Genomic DNA, 19,146 nt, shown 5'->3' with positions numbered 1-19,146 from the left:
GTTTTGAATTTACTTACAATTTGGAGCATTTTGGAGAAAGGGGAAGCAATTTCTCAGGGTAACATCAAGTTGCGGGGCGGGGGGGGGGGGGGGGGGGGGGGGAAGGAAGGCTGCAGCATCCAAGTATGTAAAACAAAACCTTCACACAAACTCAAGCACAACACAAAAGTAACATCTGAGCATTACACTGCAAGTTAAATAAGAACATTCTGTGGTGTGTATTTCAGAAATGAGAAAGAACATATTGGAATCACATCTGCATTTGCAGACTTCTAGTCACCCAACACAGCAGGAGGTAGTTTTTAAAAAAACCCACCCTTAATTTGTGAACACTTGTTGACTCAGAAATCAGTGTTAAATATAATTGCATGTTGCACAAGACTCCAAAAGAATGCCAGCCCTTAAATCAAATATATACATTTTTAATATCTGAAATATTTACATGGTGGAACCTTTACACGATCCTGTTTGTTAAGAACAGTGTTTTCAAGCGTCCTCTCCAGATACAAAGAACTAGTAACTCAAGGTCACAGTTACGTTTTCTGAACAGGTCAACCTGTATCCTTCAGTTAAATACAATACAGAGATACTGGAACACCTTTACTTAATTTGTTTGCTATTAAGAATTGTGTTAAAAATGTTTTTGAGACAGTTTGCTCCCTGGAACACAGTCCTCCTGCAATCAAAACAGCTCATAGCACATTAACGATTTGTCTTCTTACCCAGGTATGAGATAAAAAATGCAGTGTACAGTACATCTCGTCATTTATACCACATCAGCCTATTTATAAAACCCCATACAAACAAGGCAGGAAAATACCACCTTCTTTTTGTGGACAATAGACTGCTTACAGTAGAAAACAAAAGTTGGGGCTAGTTTAACAGTATGCATAAAACCAAGACTTCAGCTTTGTTGGAAAACTTATGATTTAGTTTTTGTTGACTGCTACGGTCAGTTACATCAACAGGTATTTTCTTTTCTAAATACTAAAAAAAGTTTTAAAAAATAATTTCCTTTTAAAAAAAAAACCCATCTGATTATTTTGGAGACAGAAGGGATAATAGGAAAGGGCTAAAATGATATTGAGCAGAAGATATCCTAGGTCTTAAAAAAAAAAAAAACACAAACCTCATTAAATAGCACTTATTGAATGGAGGTCTTGCTCTTGTTTTAACTGAGCAAAGAATAAAAAATTTCCTGCAATTTGCACTTTCTAGGGAAGAAGCAGAGCATCTGCAGGAGATAAGTTCCCAGCTTCATTAGTAATTCTAAATGGACAACAAAGTACCAAGACTACTGCTGGTTCACATGAGAAAAGTCTGAGGGAACTCCTTTTCCAGAGTCAGATGAGAGGACCAAATGAACACACAAAGCTGTTCTGTGAAAGCAGCTCAAGCCACAATTTTTAAATTGTATTCTGATCATCCCTTGGATAAAAAGGGGGAGAATATGAAAAAAAAAAAAAAAAAGTATTTGCAGTAAAATCATTTGTCTTCATCTCTAACTGATACAGTTCCACATTAAGTGCAAATGTTTTGCAAAACAGGGGCTATTTTTTTCCTTAATATTTACAAGAATCAGAGTAACATAACAAAATTACCAGAGAGCATGTACAGTAGCTGCAGCTTATAAAACATACCGGTAATTGTACCTTGTGAATTATAAACAGAACCAATGCAGGATTCAGATAACTAACTGTGAAAGGTAAAGGGGGCCTCAGAGTAGAGGACAAAAAAATTCACATTTTCTACATAAAAAAATACAGGTCTCAAGTCTCTGAGAACAGAGAAAATTCAAAGTCTTTGAACAAAGGGGAAAAAAAAAAAGCTCAAAATTGAAATGGAACCCTATAAGCAAGGAGAGTGCTTTATTTCACTAGACCAATCTTCTTTGCTTCTGTCTCGTATATCAACAACCTCCACATTTTAACTATGAAAACTTCAGCTTCTTCATCCAGTACCTGTAGGAAATACACATTTTATAGATTATTTTTTAGGTTAGGCATTTCAGTTATAAAGATTAATTCTAGACGCATCAGAACTGCAAAGTTCAGGTAGTGCCTCTGACTGAGGCACTGGATAAATCTTCAGTGAATTTGCCTGTCCTGCATTTATCACCCGACTTGATTAGGCTGTAATTACGTACTTGTATAATGCAGCTGTTGAGCACTAAGAGATAAAAGTAGCAATACCCTAGTCTCCAAAAGTGGCTTGGGAAGAGGCAGAGAAACAGCAGGCTTGGGAAGAATGTAAGAACAGGACATACACCTGAGGTATTTTCCCTTAATTCTCTCCTTGTCTCTGCTCATTTTCAGCTTGGAACTTCCTTGGATATTTATTAAGTAATCCCTCGATGGATTTCTATTCCTTGAACTTATTATCCAGGCTTTTCTTGAATCCATGCAAACTTTTACCATGCACATCTCTCAGGAAGTTCCCCAGGTCACTTACTAGTCAAACCAACAACAACCTATAACTTCGGCTATGTATCTGGCTCCTACCAACTTTGCCTCCAAGTTTCCTTATTGGAAGGGAGTGAACAATTAGTTTTTATTCACTTTTCAGTGTATAAAAACATAGGGAAACAATAGCATTATTTCATAAAGTTTCTCTTGTCCAACAGCAGGCAAAAAAAAGTTTTTACTTTTCTAGAGAAGCATCACCTTTTGCTCACTAATTAGGAATAGATCAACTAGTTAGACGACTGAGAAAGAGTTAAAAGTTTATATATCTGATACAGTTCTGTTATTGCCGATTCTTACCTCTACTGTTAGGGACAGAATCTTTGTTCCCTGTTTCTGAACACTGAGAAATTCTGAACAGGGATCAATAATCTCTACTTAGATGCTGTAACTGCAAAATCACACCTGTGCTAGCATGATTTGTTTAATCAAAACAGCTTTCATACCTAATGCATGTTTTATACACATGTTCTATGAACACCAAATATTTCTGTTATGGACTCCCACTGTTTCGCAAAACTGACTATTAGCTCCAGTATAATGTAAAAAGCGTATCAGTTACACAATTTCTGCTTACCATGGCAACATCATCCAGTATGCTCTGTGGTGAGCTGTGAGCCATAACCTGAAAGAAACAAGTGTTTTTAGACTGAAAAGTCAGAGTAAACCATACAAACATTTTCGGACAAAACCCAGTTACTTCTCAAGGACTTTGAATGCTTTGCGCGTGCAAAAAGTATTTCCAGTTCATTAGTTCCCAGTATTAGTCAGAGTAAAAATTAGTATTAAACTACATCAAATTCCATCATAGTGAGTGCTGGTTTATGGCTAGTTATTGAGGAACAAGTTCCATGAAGCTCCATAGATTCAACAGGTCTTGTATTTACAGGCTATTCTTGCATCTCCAATTAAGCTCTCCTAATTTAAGGAATAAGCTCCCCTTCCTTCAACAGTGAATTCCTAACAGAAGACAAAGGCAAAATTCTCCCTGTATCACTCTTCATAACTGAATTTTCCATCTGCCTGTTACATATTTCTAATTATTTTTTTCAGAAGCAAGTAAGTTGTCTTTCAGTTTTAGAAAATGGCTTTTAAAAAAATAGATACAGTTTAAGATTGTCAAATATTCAACCTCTGCTTTTCACTTTCTACTAACCACCTGTGTCACTTGCTTTGCTGCTCATACAGTAGCCTATAAGATAAACCGAGACAAGCCATTATGCACACAAGTACCATGAAAGCTGAAAAGAGATTCTGAAATTCCCTACTGATAAAAAGCCATATAGTTGTCGCGACAGATTTAAAAATGCAAGTTACTAGAATTTAGTTTGTAATTTGATGAAAGAAGCTACACAGAGTTTAGTTTAAACAAGTCATGCAACAGCTAAAAGATATAGCAGAATGACTTCTAATGCTAACTCTAAAACCTTAGTATTTTCTTACCACTAAAGCAACAACAGCATCTAAACAGATTTTAAAATAAGTTAATCTAGTTAATCCAAAAATGTATGCAAAATGAAGCTACTGGCTTTTTTCCCCCCGTGAATCACAGAAATCCTGTTTTTAAGTGAAAAATGTTAATGGCCAATGAGATGTTAACTCTGAAATCTAGTGATAAAACTATCAGTTAAAACTGCTGCTCTTGTCAACTGCTTGTTTCTTCAATCCAGTTCCACAGATTTATCTAACAGATAACAGAGAACACCTAGCATGTACATATCATGCATAATAAGTGTTAAACGAGGTAACTTGTAAAACAGTAGGGTACATATTGATTCCAAGTACACCAATTGTCTCTGCTGACAAATACCACAGATTACAGAGAAGCTAAGAACAGATTGCCTTCAAATACAAATACTGAAGTCATTGCTGCAGCTTCAATAAGGAGCAAAATCCAGACTTCAGAAAGTGGAAGATACTAACCTTAGAACAAACAAAGTCAACTAGCGTGGCTTCCTCTTCACCAATATATTCTATAATTTTCTTGTTGATCCATGGTCTAATTCGACGTTCCATTAGCGTCTGGAAGAAGAAAAAAAAAGAAAAAAACCCCATAACTTCCATAAGCTTTACTGTCTTGCAACAATACTACCAGACAGGCAGCTACAAGACCCAAACAACTACTTAGCAAAAGACATTTTGCTATGAAGATAACCCCTAGTGATTCGGCATCTGCAAGTACTTCTGACAGCCATTCAAACATGTTTTTTACAGGACCTTCTTTCTCCCCTTCCGTAAAACTGCTAACCAATTTGTAGCTGTCGTAGTTCAGCCCCGATCGGGACCAGACTACGCAGTCTCTCTCTCACTCCCCCCACCTTCCAAGAGAACAGGGGAGATAATATAAGAAAAACGGCTCGAGGTTTGAGATAAGGACAGGGAGAAATCCTTAAAGTTACTGTTACGGGCAAAACAGACTCGACTTGGGGAAAACTATTAATTTATTACTACAAACAGCAGGATAATGAGACAGAGAATAAGATAACCTCCCTCCACCCCTCCCTCTTCCCAAGCTTAACATTATCTCTACTACTTTCCCCTCCCTGAGCGGCACAGAGGGGAAGAGGGAATGGGGGTTGCGGTCAGTTCATCACACGTTGTTTTACGCCGCTGCTTCATTGTCGGGGGAAGAACTCCTCACACTTCTCCCCTGCTCTGTTGTGGGGTCCCACCCATACGCCACAGTCCTTCATGGAACTGCTCTGGTGTGGGTCATCTCTTCCACGGGGTGCAGTCACTCCAGAACAGCTGTCCCAGCGGGCCCTCCACAGGCCACAGCCGCTTTCAGGCATCCACCTTCCCCAGTGTGGGGTCCCTCATGGGCTCCAAGTGGATCTCTGCCCCTCCGTGGACCTCCATGGGCTGCAGGGGAACAACCTGCTCCACCATGGTTGTCACCACACGCTGCAGGGGAATCTAGGCCAGGAGCCGCATTACTCCTCCCCCTCCTTCTGAACTGACCTTGGCGTCTGCAGCCGTTCCTCACAACAGGCTGGCAGATGTCTCTCAGGATCTTTTTACATCTTATTCACTTCTCATCTTCTCTCCACTTCTTGCAGCCAGGCCAGACCAAGTCGGGCCCAGTCGGCTGCCTGGCGAGAGGCCAGAGGGTGAGGCCTGCAAGGCCCATGAGGCCTGCACCTCCCCCTCTCCATCTCTGCCCCCGCTCAGCTTCTTCACATCTTCTCTCTCTTTTTTTTTTTTTTTCTCCTGTTTTCCCCTTCTTAAATATGTTATCATAGAGGTGTTATCACGGAACATTCTGCTACCAATCGGCTCGGCCTTGGCCAGCAGCAGGTCCGCCCTAGGCCCGGCCGAGACCACTGAACAAAGGGGAGCGACTTCCAGCAGTTTCCTACAGAAGCTACCACCTTAGGCCCCCCCTCACTAAACAAAACCACGACATTAGCAAAAATTCAGGACAGACCAAAAATAAGCAGGCATACTTCAGAATAAGTATTATATATGGACAAGAAATACAGTACTCAAGTTTGATCCCATTTGATGATGCTGCTCCAATCCAGTGCAGTCCCAAGAACACTGTCTTTCTATTCAATTTCAGTGTTTTGTTAGGAAAAAAAATATACTTTTTTGTGAATGGTTAAAAGAAAGAAACTTACTGAATCCACAATTGACCAGTCAAGAGGATAAGCAAAGAGCTCTGGTTTCGCTGTGGGAATCTTCTCAATGAGACTCTTAATATGCTTGCGTTTTTCTTCTGTATTGACACTGCCTTTGATATTGCTTTTATCTTCTTCTCCATAATCCAGTGGGACAAGTTTCCTTTTCCGGGGCACATCATCACTGTCTTCATCATCAAATTTATTGAAAACACTATCCACAGCAAGCTTCTTCCTTTTTACAGCATTGGGCTGATTAGGACTATTGCAGGCACCTTCAAAAAAAGACAGAATAACATATTCATAAACTGCAACTGAAGCTAGTTTGCTCTTCACACGTTTCTTGAGGAATATCGATTTGTTTGTTATATAAAGATCTGTGAATGCCTAGTAACAGCATTTTAATCTCTCAAATGGTTATAAAAATGGCAAAAGTACAGATCTCAAACTGAATTTGTTCAGGATGTTTGAAAAACAGGGTCGTCTTTCTCTGCCCTGAGACCAATTAGCACCCTCACTGAGAGAGGGCTATAGCATGAGTACAAACCTTAGCAGACGCAGAGCACAGAAGAGAAAGATTGCAATGAATCTAGCTGTAGGAAAAGCCATTAATCGGTTAGCCTAACACCACAGAGTCTCTCTTAATTCAAGATCTAACACTGTGTGATCTCGAACAGCAGCCCCAGTATAATTTAATCAAAATAATGAATAATAAATGCATAAACCTTCTGGAATACAGATATCCTTAGTTCTGCTGCTCAGAACAATTTTTTTTTCTTCTTTAAAAAAAAAGTACTAAGGAACTCTACACTCACGTTTCATTTGCAGTTGTCATAAATTCTTTGTGCTACTCTAAAAGAAAAATAATCTATTTTTCAGTTTTCTTCTTTTAAAATGGTCTTTGTGAATAAATGTAAGAATCTAGGGCTTAAATCTAACATACACTTCTATCAATGAAAAGTAGCAATGAGTTTTAATAGAGATATTTAGAAATCTATTAAGGTGAAAAAGCATGTGGAAATAACTAATCTCAGCTCAGAGCATCCCTAAAAAATTAAGCCTTGAGAATGCCAAAACTTCCCTCCTTTTTGCCCCTCCAGATTTTGGAAGAAGAGAGATCTATAAAAGGTATCTTCTGGATAGGAGAAACCAAGCACAGCATCTGGATAACAACAACTTGATCCAAGTATGTCGAAATATACAATATATTTGGAAAACTGTGTGGCTACTCAGCTTGGCTTTTTTTTTTTTTTTAATTCTGATCCCATATGAAACATGAAAATAAAATGTAAACTTGCCTAATTTGAGGCTAAGCCCTATTTTGGGCCGATGTTCCTCCAGCTGCTGTTGCTCAGGTGAATTTTCATGAGGAATAATAATGCCACAGGGAGATTCATCACCAGGTGTGTTAGGGGTTGCATTTCCACTAGCAGAAGAAACAGATGGGGCTGAACTGATGGGTCGTAAAGTTGGTTTAAGGCAGGGCTTTTGTTCAGGCTCCTCCTCCTCTTCCTCAGGCTCTTCTCTTTTTTCCTCTTTTTCTGCTTTTTCTTCCTCTTCCTCCTCAGACTCTGGCTCTTGTTTTATTTGAGGCTGCCTACGCCGCTCAGCCTCCTGCTCCATCTATAATGAAACAGACAATTAGCAAAAAAGGAGCTCTCTCAAAAATAGCACTGTTTGAAAAGTATCTAAAGATCATCTGTTTCCTAAAGAAGTCTCTGTTAGTCAAGAACAAATACATGCAACTAGCGTCATTATAATCAGAAATACCAATTCAAATTTGTTTTTGAACTCCATCCAAACATAGACCTGGAAAGTTATTGTTTCCAGTGTCCTTATTGCTTATCTCGACTTCTTTTTAAGCAAAAGTGAACACAGCAAATATTAAATATCAGACCTCTTACACAATTTTGCTCAATACCACCAGAATACCAAGTGCTCTTTCCCCTACCCCCGCCAGACAAATAGGTACTTACCCTCTGGAGTTCTGCATCTGGATCTGGGTGTCCCTCTGCCAGAAGGCGCTGCCTAATTTCTTCTAATTCTTCCTTTTCCCTTTTCCTATCCCGTTCATCTGCTTCCATCTCTTTCTCCCTGTCTCGTAGCCTCTTCTGAAGAGCACTACCCCTACACAAAAGATACGGATTTTGTACCTCAAAGAACATTCCATAGAGAACCTTGTACCACAATACAAGAAATACCTGACACAGATTTAACTTCCACTAAATGAAAATAAGATTCTAAGAGCATCTGGAGTCCTTTATTTTTGTAACAGAAGAATCTAAGATACCATTTCCCTACATTACTATACATAACTTACCCCGTCACATTAAACAGATGTAGAGAATGTGACTGACGATCATCTTAGAAAAATAATCAAATTATTATATAGGTTTTTACTTGACAAGAACCAGTTCTGCTGAACTAGTTTGATGCATATTTTAGTTAGTCCCATTCTGAAGGGTCTTCCCCATCTTTTACAGAGTTAACAAGCTTATTCTTAATTCAATTTCCAGCTTCCTTGTAGTGAATTTTCTTAGAGGCATACCTGATTTCTTCTCTCTGCCCCCATCACCTTATTTTGGCATTACACTGACCTCTGATCCACCTCACCCACAAGTTAAACAATAGGAAGGAGCAGCTACTCACAAGCATTAACAAGTAGCAGTAAGGAGTTTCCCTTTTCCCTCTGGCACTTACCAAGACACACTGAAATAATTTAGATAATTGTATGATCCTTACATTGCCAGATAATCACTCAACTATAAACATCATAAGCCTCTGCCAGCAAACCCCACAATTGTGTTAAAACTAACAATGAAGATTTTCTTGTTAGGAAAGACATACCTATAGTATTTTGGATCATCTCTGTCATCATCATAGTCTTCTAAGAATTCTTTTAACCGTTTGGCTTCTTTTGCCTGCAAGAAATTGAAACGTAAGTGACATTATAAAAGGATTTCTGGTTTTCTTTCCCAGAGCTTAAAATTCAGTGATATTATTAGTAAGTTATTTTATTATCTACTGTGCTTCAAACTAAAAATAGAGTTTTCCAGACAGAAAACGGAAAGGTTTTGGAATTGCACCATCTTCCAGGGATCTATCAACTTGCTACGATACATTCAACAGCAGATAGTACATCCATTAGGTCCACTGGGGTCATGTCTGATTTGCAGACTACTGTTCTGTTATTAGTATTTCAAAAGGTTTTTAAATACCGCCCCCCCCCCTTTTTTTTCCCATCACAGAAGAGGATGAAAGTTCCTATTCTTCAAATCCGTAAGTCTGGTATCGGATATTTTAACATGGCAGTTTAAATGTATTTTATCAGTACTGTTTTGTTTCAAGAGCTGTGCTATTTTAAAAAGATTTAGTTACGCAGAGAAACAAATCTAACGGATACTTCTAGGATAAGCACTCTCCTGTTGTGCGACTAATTCAAACCATGCAGCATTGTACTAATGCACGGGACTAAAACTGAAGGTGGCAAGCGGGATAGCAAGAATATACTTTTTCCCCTCTCTGATAAAATGAAAAAGAAAAGAAAAAACAAAGCAGTTCTTTAAGGAGAATATAAATGAGGACATTCTAACCTGTAGCCAAGGAGTATCTTTAAACCAACAATAAAATGTTTCTATTCTAATGACCTTGAGATATGGTTGGAAATTCAGGACAAAATTTAACACTGCTCTCTACAACTGCCATCCATAGCCAGCATCCACGAGGATCACGAATAAAAAAATATCCTTCAGTAGATTTCATGTAAAACAATGTATTTTCTAATTTTCTTCTTTTTTTTTTTCTTTTTAGTTCCTTTCTTTCCTGTGTCTCTTTCCATATTTTGTTTTGAAGCAATTCCTAAACCATCTCCCACTCAGAACTCTCTCATATCTTCTCTCTTCCTCTGGGAGAATTATGTAATGAACTAACACCACCATAATTTAAAATAACTTCTTTACACTTTAGAACAGAACTATAAGATTACAGAAGTATCTATCTTCCAAAGGTGTCTTTTCAGACAAAACTTCAAGCATTGCTCTGATAACTGTGATCATTTCACAAATAATGAACTAAAGAGAAAAATTTAAAAAGTGCTTCGATATATTATAGAGTATTATATTATATCTTATAAAAGGTTCAGGCACATGAGCAGGTTGGAAGTAAAGACTGGTCTAGTTCCACCTGCATGACACAGAACATATAGTAGGTTTTGCTACAAATCGGACACAAATACAGGTTACAGATGCAATAGTGCATGATGACCAAGTCACAGTATTTTGCAGCTGCCTACATCTCATTCTTTTGCCTTCACAAGACCAAGCTACTAGGCTTTGTTTTCCAGATTCTCAAAAATACTTCCATTTATTAGACATCTTCTGTTTCAAGTCTATTAACTTTTTATTTTTTACAAAAACATACACAGTGTTCATACAAAATGACAGCTCTATCACTATCCATAAAGATGGCAGTAGAATGTTCCATTCTAAATGAGACACAAAGAACAAGGGGAAAAAATTACAAGTAAAGCGATAAGCCTTACCATTTCCCTTCTTCTTTCTTCTTCCCTTTCAGTCTCTTTTTCATATTCTCGACTTTTCTTCCGTTCTCTGATTTCCCAGTTTTTAAGACGCTACAATAGAAGAAAAAACCCACACGCTCCAATCTCAAGAACATTAATAACAGTGCTACTACTTTGAAGTTAGTTTGGATTATTGTTTAAGACCAACTGCATTAAAATTAAGCAAATTATTTATTTATAATTTAAAATGCCAGAATAAGAACTCCGAAGTTGTTCTAACAGTGACTTACATATTCTGCCCCAATTCATGTAGTGAAAGGATTAAAAAAATGTATTTAGGAAAAGAAAAGGGAGAAGGAATAATGTGTTTTATAGTAGAAGACTATTTATAATCCCTCAGAAACAGTTTTTTCCTTAAGGAACTTTAGAAATCCCAGCCTACCTCTTGATATGCAGCTTCTTTTTCCCGCAGCTTCCTCTCTAGTTTTCGGCGTTCATAGGCATCTTCCTCATCTTCTTCTCTGTCTCTCTTCTTATCTTTCTCCCGTTCTCGTTCCCGCTCGCGTTCTCTTTCCCGTTCCCGCTCGCGTTCTCTTTCCCGTTCCCGCTCGCGTTCTCTTTCCCGTTCCCGCTCGCGTTCTCTTTCTCTGTCTCTGCTTTTTTCTCTGAAGGAAGAAGTCCAAAGTTAAGTACAGGGCCTTCCCCTCCACCCAATCAAGTTATTTAACTTCAAATGCATAATGCACTACTTATAGCATCTTGCAAGTTGTTATTCTTCTGGAATTGTACAAGATGATTAGCTGACAGAAGTACTGATTTATGCCCATTGCTCTAATATTCAAAACCGCATTTACCTAAAAGTAGTTGGTTGAACACTAACCATTAAATAGTGAGATCTACAGAAACTAAGCAATTCTTATGAGATTGTGTTAGTAGTTCTCCACAAATAAGTGACAGTTAAAAACTCCAAAACTGAAAGGTATGCCTAATAAATCCTTCATGTTTACGTGGCTTACAGACAAACTGAACCCTACTCATAAAATGATTTTAAACAGCTATTTTTTCCTATGGTGAAGAGGGAAAAAGCAGCATCTAAAGCTTGACATGACTCTTAACAGTTTAAGACTGAAAGAGGAATCCCCTTGCTTTTATTAAAAAACAAAACAAAAAACCACACACAACAAAAAAAAAAAAAACCTCTACTGCAGACATAAGAGAACCTCAAGTAGGAATAAAGGTACTCATGAAAAAATAAGAGAGATCTGAGATAAAACCTATATGTTTAAGTCATGGTTGGGCGGTTGCTTACTGCACATTGCAGCCCTTATATTCCTGCGCTGTGGAGGGAATCAAGTATTCTTCCAATTTGGGTAAATACAACATTTTCTAAAATTGACTTCCTGTTTTTACTCATCACCTTCCAAAAGGACCATTCTCTTCTGAATGGCAGCTCATCTGCTGAAATATACGCACTTAGTAAAGAGTACTAGGAAAAACTGCAATAAATAGCAACTCAAGCGCGTTTACCTTGATCTGCTCCGGTCCTTGTTGCGATCTGAACTCCTTTCACGATCTCTGTCTCGGTCACGGTCTCTGTCTCGGTCCTTAGTGCGGTCACGATCCCTATCTCGCTCTCGTTCACGCTCCCGTTCCTTCTCCTTCTCTCGTTCACGCTCCCTCTCTCTTTCACGCTCCCTCCTTTCTCGTTCACGCTCCCGTTCCCTTTCTCTTTCTCTGCGTTCTTTTTCAATTTCCTGTCTTTCTTTCTCCTTTTTGCCTTTTTCCTCCTCCAGTTTCTAAAAACCAACAAGAGAACTTTCATAGTTAATTCTGTAGTTACAGGAACTGGATATTCCCGGCGCAACACACAAGGCTGGTAATGGAAATACCAAAACCGCCACTGATTTTAAAATATTAAGAAGGGTTTGGTGGGTATTTTTTGGAACTCATAAGTATGAAATCAAAATGCAGCAATCACAAGACTAAGTTTCGTGCAAAAGCATAGGTCTACACAGACCAGCAATCTCCAACCTTAGCAGAGTAGGGTTGGCCTCATATTATAAGCCTACTAAACTGCACATACAGAGTGCACTGCCAGTCATGATTCAGGTGGGCCACTAATTCCATCAGCCCTATAAGCCGCTTGGGTACAGGTAAAGTGAACTCCTAGCTGATAAAATTAATTCTGTTCAACTAGGAAAATATATTTCAGTGGAATGTTTACTGGGACAGTGAGTTGTTTCCCAAAAAGTCTTGGCAGACCCAAACTGTCCCATACGAAAACTTGGGTAAAGAAATTTATCCACTTACACGCGGTGCATGTGGTTGAACAGTGAAGGAAGCTGAAACCTTTCCCCTTTCCCTCCCTAAAAAAAGTTCTAAAGGTTCAATGGTAAGAACTGGACTCTGCAGAATGGAATTAACTTCCACCACTGCAAAATGGAGAGTTAAAAAAAGGTTGGAAATAGCTCTTTTGAAACACAGAAACTAAAGGGTTACCTGCTACAGTTTTACTAAAAATTGTACAAAATTGCCACTTTTTTTCAATTAGAAACAGTTCCTATGACCAGAATTCCTATAAGACAATAGAAAATACATCAACAGAATGATAGATAAATCCATCCTTGGAAGCAATTGTTATTTGTTAACTTACAGATGCTGTGCTAGGACATGGACCGCCAACACTGGATTAACCTTGCCTATAAGCTATGTTTCTGGGAGGAAGAGCAAGTACACGGTTCACAAATACACCAAATAACAACCAAATATACCAAATTTCAACCTGATGGATGCCAGAATACCACTTTTTTGAACAAATATTGAGCAGAATAAACAGGTTTATCCCCTTTGGCTCCATGTTTACCATCACTGAAATGAAATTAAAAACTGGAACAATGAAACAGCATTTTCTCTGGTTTTTGTTTGTTTGGTTTTTTTTTTCTTTTCTTTTAAACAAAGCATTTAAGACAACTTTAAAAAGCAATCTTACCTGATAAATGTTCTTCTGCCATAGGCACAGGGACCAGAGAACCGACAAAGGATTACAGAAATAAAGCTAATTCACTAGTGATTAATGTATCCAGTGAAACTATGCTGCATTGATAGTACAATACAGGCAAACCAATGTTGGATACATTGAAATCACAAAAGGAAAAAGGGACTAAAAATGGTAGGAATTGGTAGAAAACTGATACAAAAAAACCCAAAACTTATATTATACAGTATACACTGGGCTGAAAAGCAATTTCTAAAGGACTGTATTTTACAGGGGCGTTACAGCTTTAAACCTCAGTACAGTCAGATGTTAAACTAGGTTGTCAACCTTTAAAAATCCAACTTACCTCAAATTTCATATACTTTTAAAGAAAAGTTTACATACTGAAGTAGTTGATACTTACAGGTTATCTTAGATGTTCCAATAGAAATTTCTTTGGTTGAACTCCTGCTTTTTTACTACTGAAAAACTTTGTTCGTGGTGAGAAAATGATTTCTCAAGAGAGCGGTTTTCTTTTTTTTTTTATATATATATATATATATATTTTCACACATGTGTAAACATACACACACAAAAGTCTTGGTGTATTAAAATCCATTTTGTGGGTCCGCTTTCTTAAAATCCAATTGAAAAAATAAATTGTTCTATTTTATAATCAAAATCTGACCTCATCAACTTCTACCAGTCTAAATAAGAGGATCTGAAAGGGTAATGGGATGGGAACGGTATCAGATATATTGAAATAATGAACAGAAACAAACAGGTAGAAGAATTATAAATCTTACCTTGAGCTCTCTTCAGACTCGTCCGTGCTGTAAATGGACGCCCCCTGCAATGCTGATACCCTGACAGTCTGTGGTTATTGTTTTATAAACTCATACCAAAAACATGCAAAGGTTCACTGTGCTCACTAGCCAGCTGCTAAAGATTCAACAGCCCCTTTTAAATAGATCCAATATACACAATGACTACTTTCAGTTGATTTTTGATGTTAAGAAACCCAAAACAGCCCCCCCCAGCAACACAGATTAAAGGCAGTAAAATGCCCAACAGCTTCTGAAACAATGAAGCATGTTTTTTTTTGTTTGTGGTTTTTTTTTTTTTGGTCGGTTATTTTTTTTTAAAAAAAACTTATTACTTGTTCGCATCTCAGTACCAGTGAAGACTTGGGGCTCGGAACTGAACACAATTCTAATGAAGTTTCACCACTGACCAGTTTCATGTTCAATTGCTGAGCTTCTCCAGACGATTTCTTCTAGAATTTTTCCCCAGGTTTTTATCTCCAACAACTTCCGTCAAGAGAAAAACTGAATACGTGTGCATAGTCACTTGTGTTTACACTGATACAGTTGCATGAAAACATGGTACCACCCCCAGGGACTACATGTGGTAAAGCTGAATAACACTGGCAATACTTCACCTGGCTGTACCTTGAGCATTTTCTTTAACGTTGATTTGGGGGTATTTTGAAATAAAACTGTGCGCTCAAAAGAGGAGCTTGCTGATAATTCCCTAGGCCAAGGACCATTCCAGTCTTGTTGGGGTAAGAGTAATACCAACTTTAAGCTAAACATTAAAATAAGAACAGTACATGCATATTTGTCCTTTACTATCCACAGGTATCATTTCCCAAAGCAGAAACATTCACAGATGCGCTACCATTAATGGAAACTTCTGTAAGTGGAAACCCTGAGGTGGGACTTAACGTGCACAAACATTTCCAAGCCAGTTACCCCTTTGCATATTTTTCTGAGGGGGCATCCATAAGTATAATAAAAAACAGAAGCTCATACTTACATCCTATTCCATGTTACTTTCCAAGCTGTGAGTTTCATCTTGCATTAGTCACCATATGATCTCTATCATAATGGTGGGGGTCAATGAATAGATTAGCTTTATGGGAATTTACAGTTCTTCCATGCATCTAAAGTTTGGTAAGTCTGGTAACCACTGACCTAGTTTTAATCTTCCCCCACTCTTAACTTAGAACTATTAAAATAAAAGATTTAAATTTAATTCAAGTTTCAACTCTTCATAAAAATCTTGGATTATGTTACAAATCTACCTACAGAAACACACTCAAGTGTATGTCTTATACTGCAGCCCCGTTTAGCCTTTAGTTATAAATATCTTGACTTAATGTAGGTGTAGAAACTTAAGTTGCCTTTATTCATGTTAAAGTGAGAAGACTGCAAAATACTCAGTAGCAATCAAAGCCTTAGCACAAAGATGTCAAGGGCCACTTTAACGTGGTAGTTTGTCTTTTTTGGCTTGTAAAGAACTAGATGTACATTAAACCTAATATAAACATCATTTTAAGTGATATTGCAATGTAATGCTATATTTTCTAATAGTGGTTTCTTGGATTTTGAAAAAGCCTAATTTGTATCAAGTGCAAAAACAAGAATACTACCTTGTGTGTGTCTCTGAATTTACTGATCTCTCTTGATATCAGGTCTCTTTTGTCTTCCTCCATTTCTATAGCATTTATATCCTCCTAAAAAACAAGGGGGACAGGAGGGAAAGCATTAAGAGCCATCTGTACAGACACAAGAGAACAAGAGAAAAGCTGAAGGTTAGAAGTTTTCAACCAGTCTTGCAAGAGATAAATAAAGTCCTTCTGCAGTACCAAACCTGACAGTCTGATGTTAATGAGTGAAAAAAAAAGAAAAAAAAAATCAGATGGACAAGAGTCACAAATCTGGCAACTAGCAGTAAACATAGTCATTGTCAAAGCCTACAATGTAAACGAACCTTGGTGATGAGTGGATAAGGTATCAGTGGGGCCACTGGAAATCTGCGGAAAATCTGCGGAAAAATCCACGGAGATTTTTTTTTTTAAAAATAGATTGCATACTACTCTGAAAAACAATGTTTTGTATGTTTGCACTACAAAGCAATATTGTATTGCTGTGACCTCATTCCTTTGAATCAATAAAATTACAGAAGAACCTCGCTAATTCTCCCTTATCTGAACTACGAAAAATACATGGTGAGGTCTCATATTAGTAAGACCTCACTGAATTACAAGTATACTACAGGATATTAGTACACTATGGTAGCATCATAAACAAGACTAAGCTACACTTGCCAATATAAGTGATCAGTATATTTGCAGTGGGTATGTCTTGATTTTATTTACTCGCTAATTCGCAAAATTTGGTAGATCGCACCTACTAACTAATAGTTAGTGCGAATTAGCGAGGTTCCCCCGTGTTTGAAATTGAAAACCAGATTCCACTCACTCTCAGTTCCCCGCACACATTTGCAACTCCCCCAACATCAGTCATGCCTTCATCCAGAAGTAATAATGGACTCTGCTGCTAACACCAGCGGGAGCCTTCTTCATACCAAGCCCTTCAGGGGACAACAGCCCCAAAGCTGGCAAGTTTCCCTGCCGCCCCCCACCCCACCCATATCTATATCCATCTTCCCTTCCCCCGCCCCCCCCCCCCCCCCCAGTCCTCCTCTCCCCGCTCCTTTAAGGACAAGAGAACATCGAGCTAGGACCATCTCTTCACTACCACCTCTATCCACACAGGCCAAAGACAGCAAGTTTCCAAAGTTTCTTTTCCTCCTTTCTAGTATGGGAGGGATGATGGGGTGTAATTTCAACCCACAAGTGCTGTGTATTTAAAATGAGCTTATTTTTCTACTTGACTAGCTCAGATTGGTCAAATTCTACATCACACAGAGCTAGCAGAATATCGCTCTGTCCCTGGGACATACTCAGCATCCAGCTCTTCCAATACTGCGATGGTCTCTTATAATGTTTAACTACCTGGCATTATTCATGGCTCACGAACCCACAGGACAATACACATTGTAACAATGCTTGCAACAAAAAATACAGCTGATAGCATTAGACAGTGACTCATTTGTAAATTCTCATCCAAGGAAGCATCTTCTCCCAAAGGGAGGTAGAGGAAAGAAAAACAAATTCTCAGCTCAGCACTCTTACACCTCAGGGCAGCCATGGCTAACAATGTTGTAGGGAAGATACACTTGCTCCCTGAGGGAGATGATGTTTCTTGCACCACATTTAAACCCCATAAGCATTTGAAATTGCATTATTGCATTGGAATAGGTACTTTGCAGAAGACTTAAGTGGGTAAAAGTCTTGGTCAAAAAATTTTCCAATCTCTTTCATATTAGGTGCAGAATGGTAGGTGTGAAAGCCCGTTTTTCCCATGGTTAGAAACTTGGCTGGAAAAGCTAAGTCTGAGTTTGCTCATTCTTATTCCCCCTCCTCCAGTTTGTTTTATTCCATAAAAAGGTCATCCATAGAAGCAGGTATAAATCAGAACATTCATTCCTGCTTAACAGGGCTTTTTGCATTACACAATATATGAAAACCAGCTGATAAAATCCAGCCAAATTGACACATGCGTGTAAAAGTGATTTTGTAAGGTAGGAAGACTGCAATATGCCTTTCATCCCTGAAGGACCCCTCCAAGGTCTATGAGGTATACATATAAACAACTAATGAGGCACTTCCACATCTGGAGACAGCTGAAACCAGTTGGATCAATGCACACTACAAGAATGCATATTATAAGCAGAGAAAAGAAGAATTTTGTCAAAAACTACCAGAGCAAATCCCTGCCATTACAAAAGCGCCCTGGCATCTTTCAGTGGAAATAGACTGTAGGCAGAAACTCTTTACAGTTGTTTTTTTTAAGTTCTCATCTGAAAAAACCTAGACGCACATACAGATTAAACTGCATTAAATTCAGTACTTCCACCTTCACAGGGATGAAAGGTTGGTTCAATCCTGACCAGATTCAAACCTGTTGTTCCAAGAAGTCTAGGTGCTTGGATGCCTAAACCATCCTGAAGGGATGGTGTCTATAACTGACTAGCTTTCAGCTTAAAAAAAAAAATGAAACTGCTGCTGACATCAATGCTTGTTGATTTGTTTTCTCATCAGAAGTTTAGGTTTAAAGTATTAGCACAAGGTTTGGCCATTATATAAAGGTGAGTTGAAGAAAAATCTGTTTTGTCCAAAATCAAAACACATACGTCCTCCTTCTTTTCCTTTTTCTTCTTCCTGGGGTGAGAGTCAGATTCCTGGGAGGGGGCATTGAGCTCGCTGGAATATTCTCGTATTAAGACTTCAATGGCCCCTTTAATTATCTGATCTCTTCTCTTTGTTTCCTCATCCAGTGCTTCCTCATCATCATTTGTTGTTTCTGGTCTGGCGTTCTAAGGAAAAATGGCAAAGTAACAGAAATCAACAAACTGAAAATACTAGTTTTATTTCAGAAGTTCACCTTTGATCATCTCATTCATACCCCTACAAGATTTACTTAAAAACAAAAACAAAAAATCTCCACCAAAAAAAAACCTCAGAAAAATCTCACAAAAACCAAACCACCTACGAGTAGTTATCAATTGCATTATTTTAGTCAGATCTTTTCACACCGGCAATACGATAGGGACCACATAGTTTTACATGTGAATGTCTGCAGAGAGCAAGTGTAGGACTGCATAATAAAATAGAACAGATAAATGGTGATTAAGGTGGTAGACAGGAAAAGAGAAAGCACA

The 19,146-nt window shown here is 38.2% G+C and overlaps 1 protein-coding gene across 2 annotated transcripts in view; it reads right to left on the bottom strand.

The window, feature by feature from the left end:
* Positions 1 to 406: 406 nt before the first annotated feature.
* The window catches only part of RBM25 (RNA binding motif protein 25), a 36,163-nt gene continuing 17,423 nt past the window's right edge, over positions 407 to 19,146 (bottom strand). Inside the window, exons 7-19 of one of the 2 annotated variants that reach the window (XM_086748536.1) lie at positions 18,619 to 18,801; positions 16,351 to 16,404; positions 16,010 to 16,093; positions 12,129 to 12,397; positions 11,044 to 11,266; positions 10,623 to 10,712; positions 8,930 to 9,003; positions 8,059 to 8,209; positions 7,381 to 7,705; positions 6,083 to 6,357; positions 4,386 to 4,484; positions 3,040 to 3,087; positions 407 to 1,961 (exon numbers count right to left, since the gene is read on the bottom strand). In XM_086748536.1, coding sequence (XP_086604662.1) covers positions 1,869 to 1,961; positions 3,040 to 3,087; positions 4,386 to 4,484; positions 6,083 to 6,357; positions 7,381 to 7,705; positions 8,059 to 8,209; positions 8,930 to 9,003; positions 10,623 to 10,712; positions 11,044 to 11,266; positions 12,129 to 12,397; positions 16,010 to 16,093; positions 16,351 to 16,404; positions 18,619 to 18,801 — 1,968 coding nt within the window. In that variant the 3' untranslated portion in view covers positions 407 to 1,868. The remainder of the gene's footprint in view (positions 1,962 to 3,039; positions 3,088 to 4,385; positions 4,485 to 6,082; positions 6,358 to 7,380; positions 7,706 to 8,058; positions 8,210 to 8,929; positions 9,004 to 10,622; positions 10,713 to 11,043; positions 11,267 to 12,128; positions 12,398 to 16,009; positions 16,094 to 16,350; positions 16,405 to 18,618; positions 18,802 to 19,146) is intronic. The other variant, XM_086748535.1, reaches the window with a different exon arrangement.

The sequence above is a fragment of the Chlamydotis macqueenii genome, chromosome 5 (assembly GCF_036417535.1).
Source record: "Chlamydotis macqueenii isolate bChlMac1 chromosome 5, bChlMac1.mat, whole genome shotgun sequence".
NCBI classification, from domain to species: domain Eukaryota; kingdom Metazoa; phylum Chordata; class Aves; order Otidiformes; family Otididae; genus Chlamydotis; species Chlamydotis macqueenii.
This window is presented reverse-complemented; position numbering and strand designations above follow the sequence as displayed.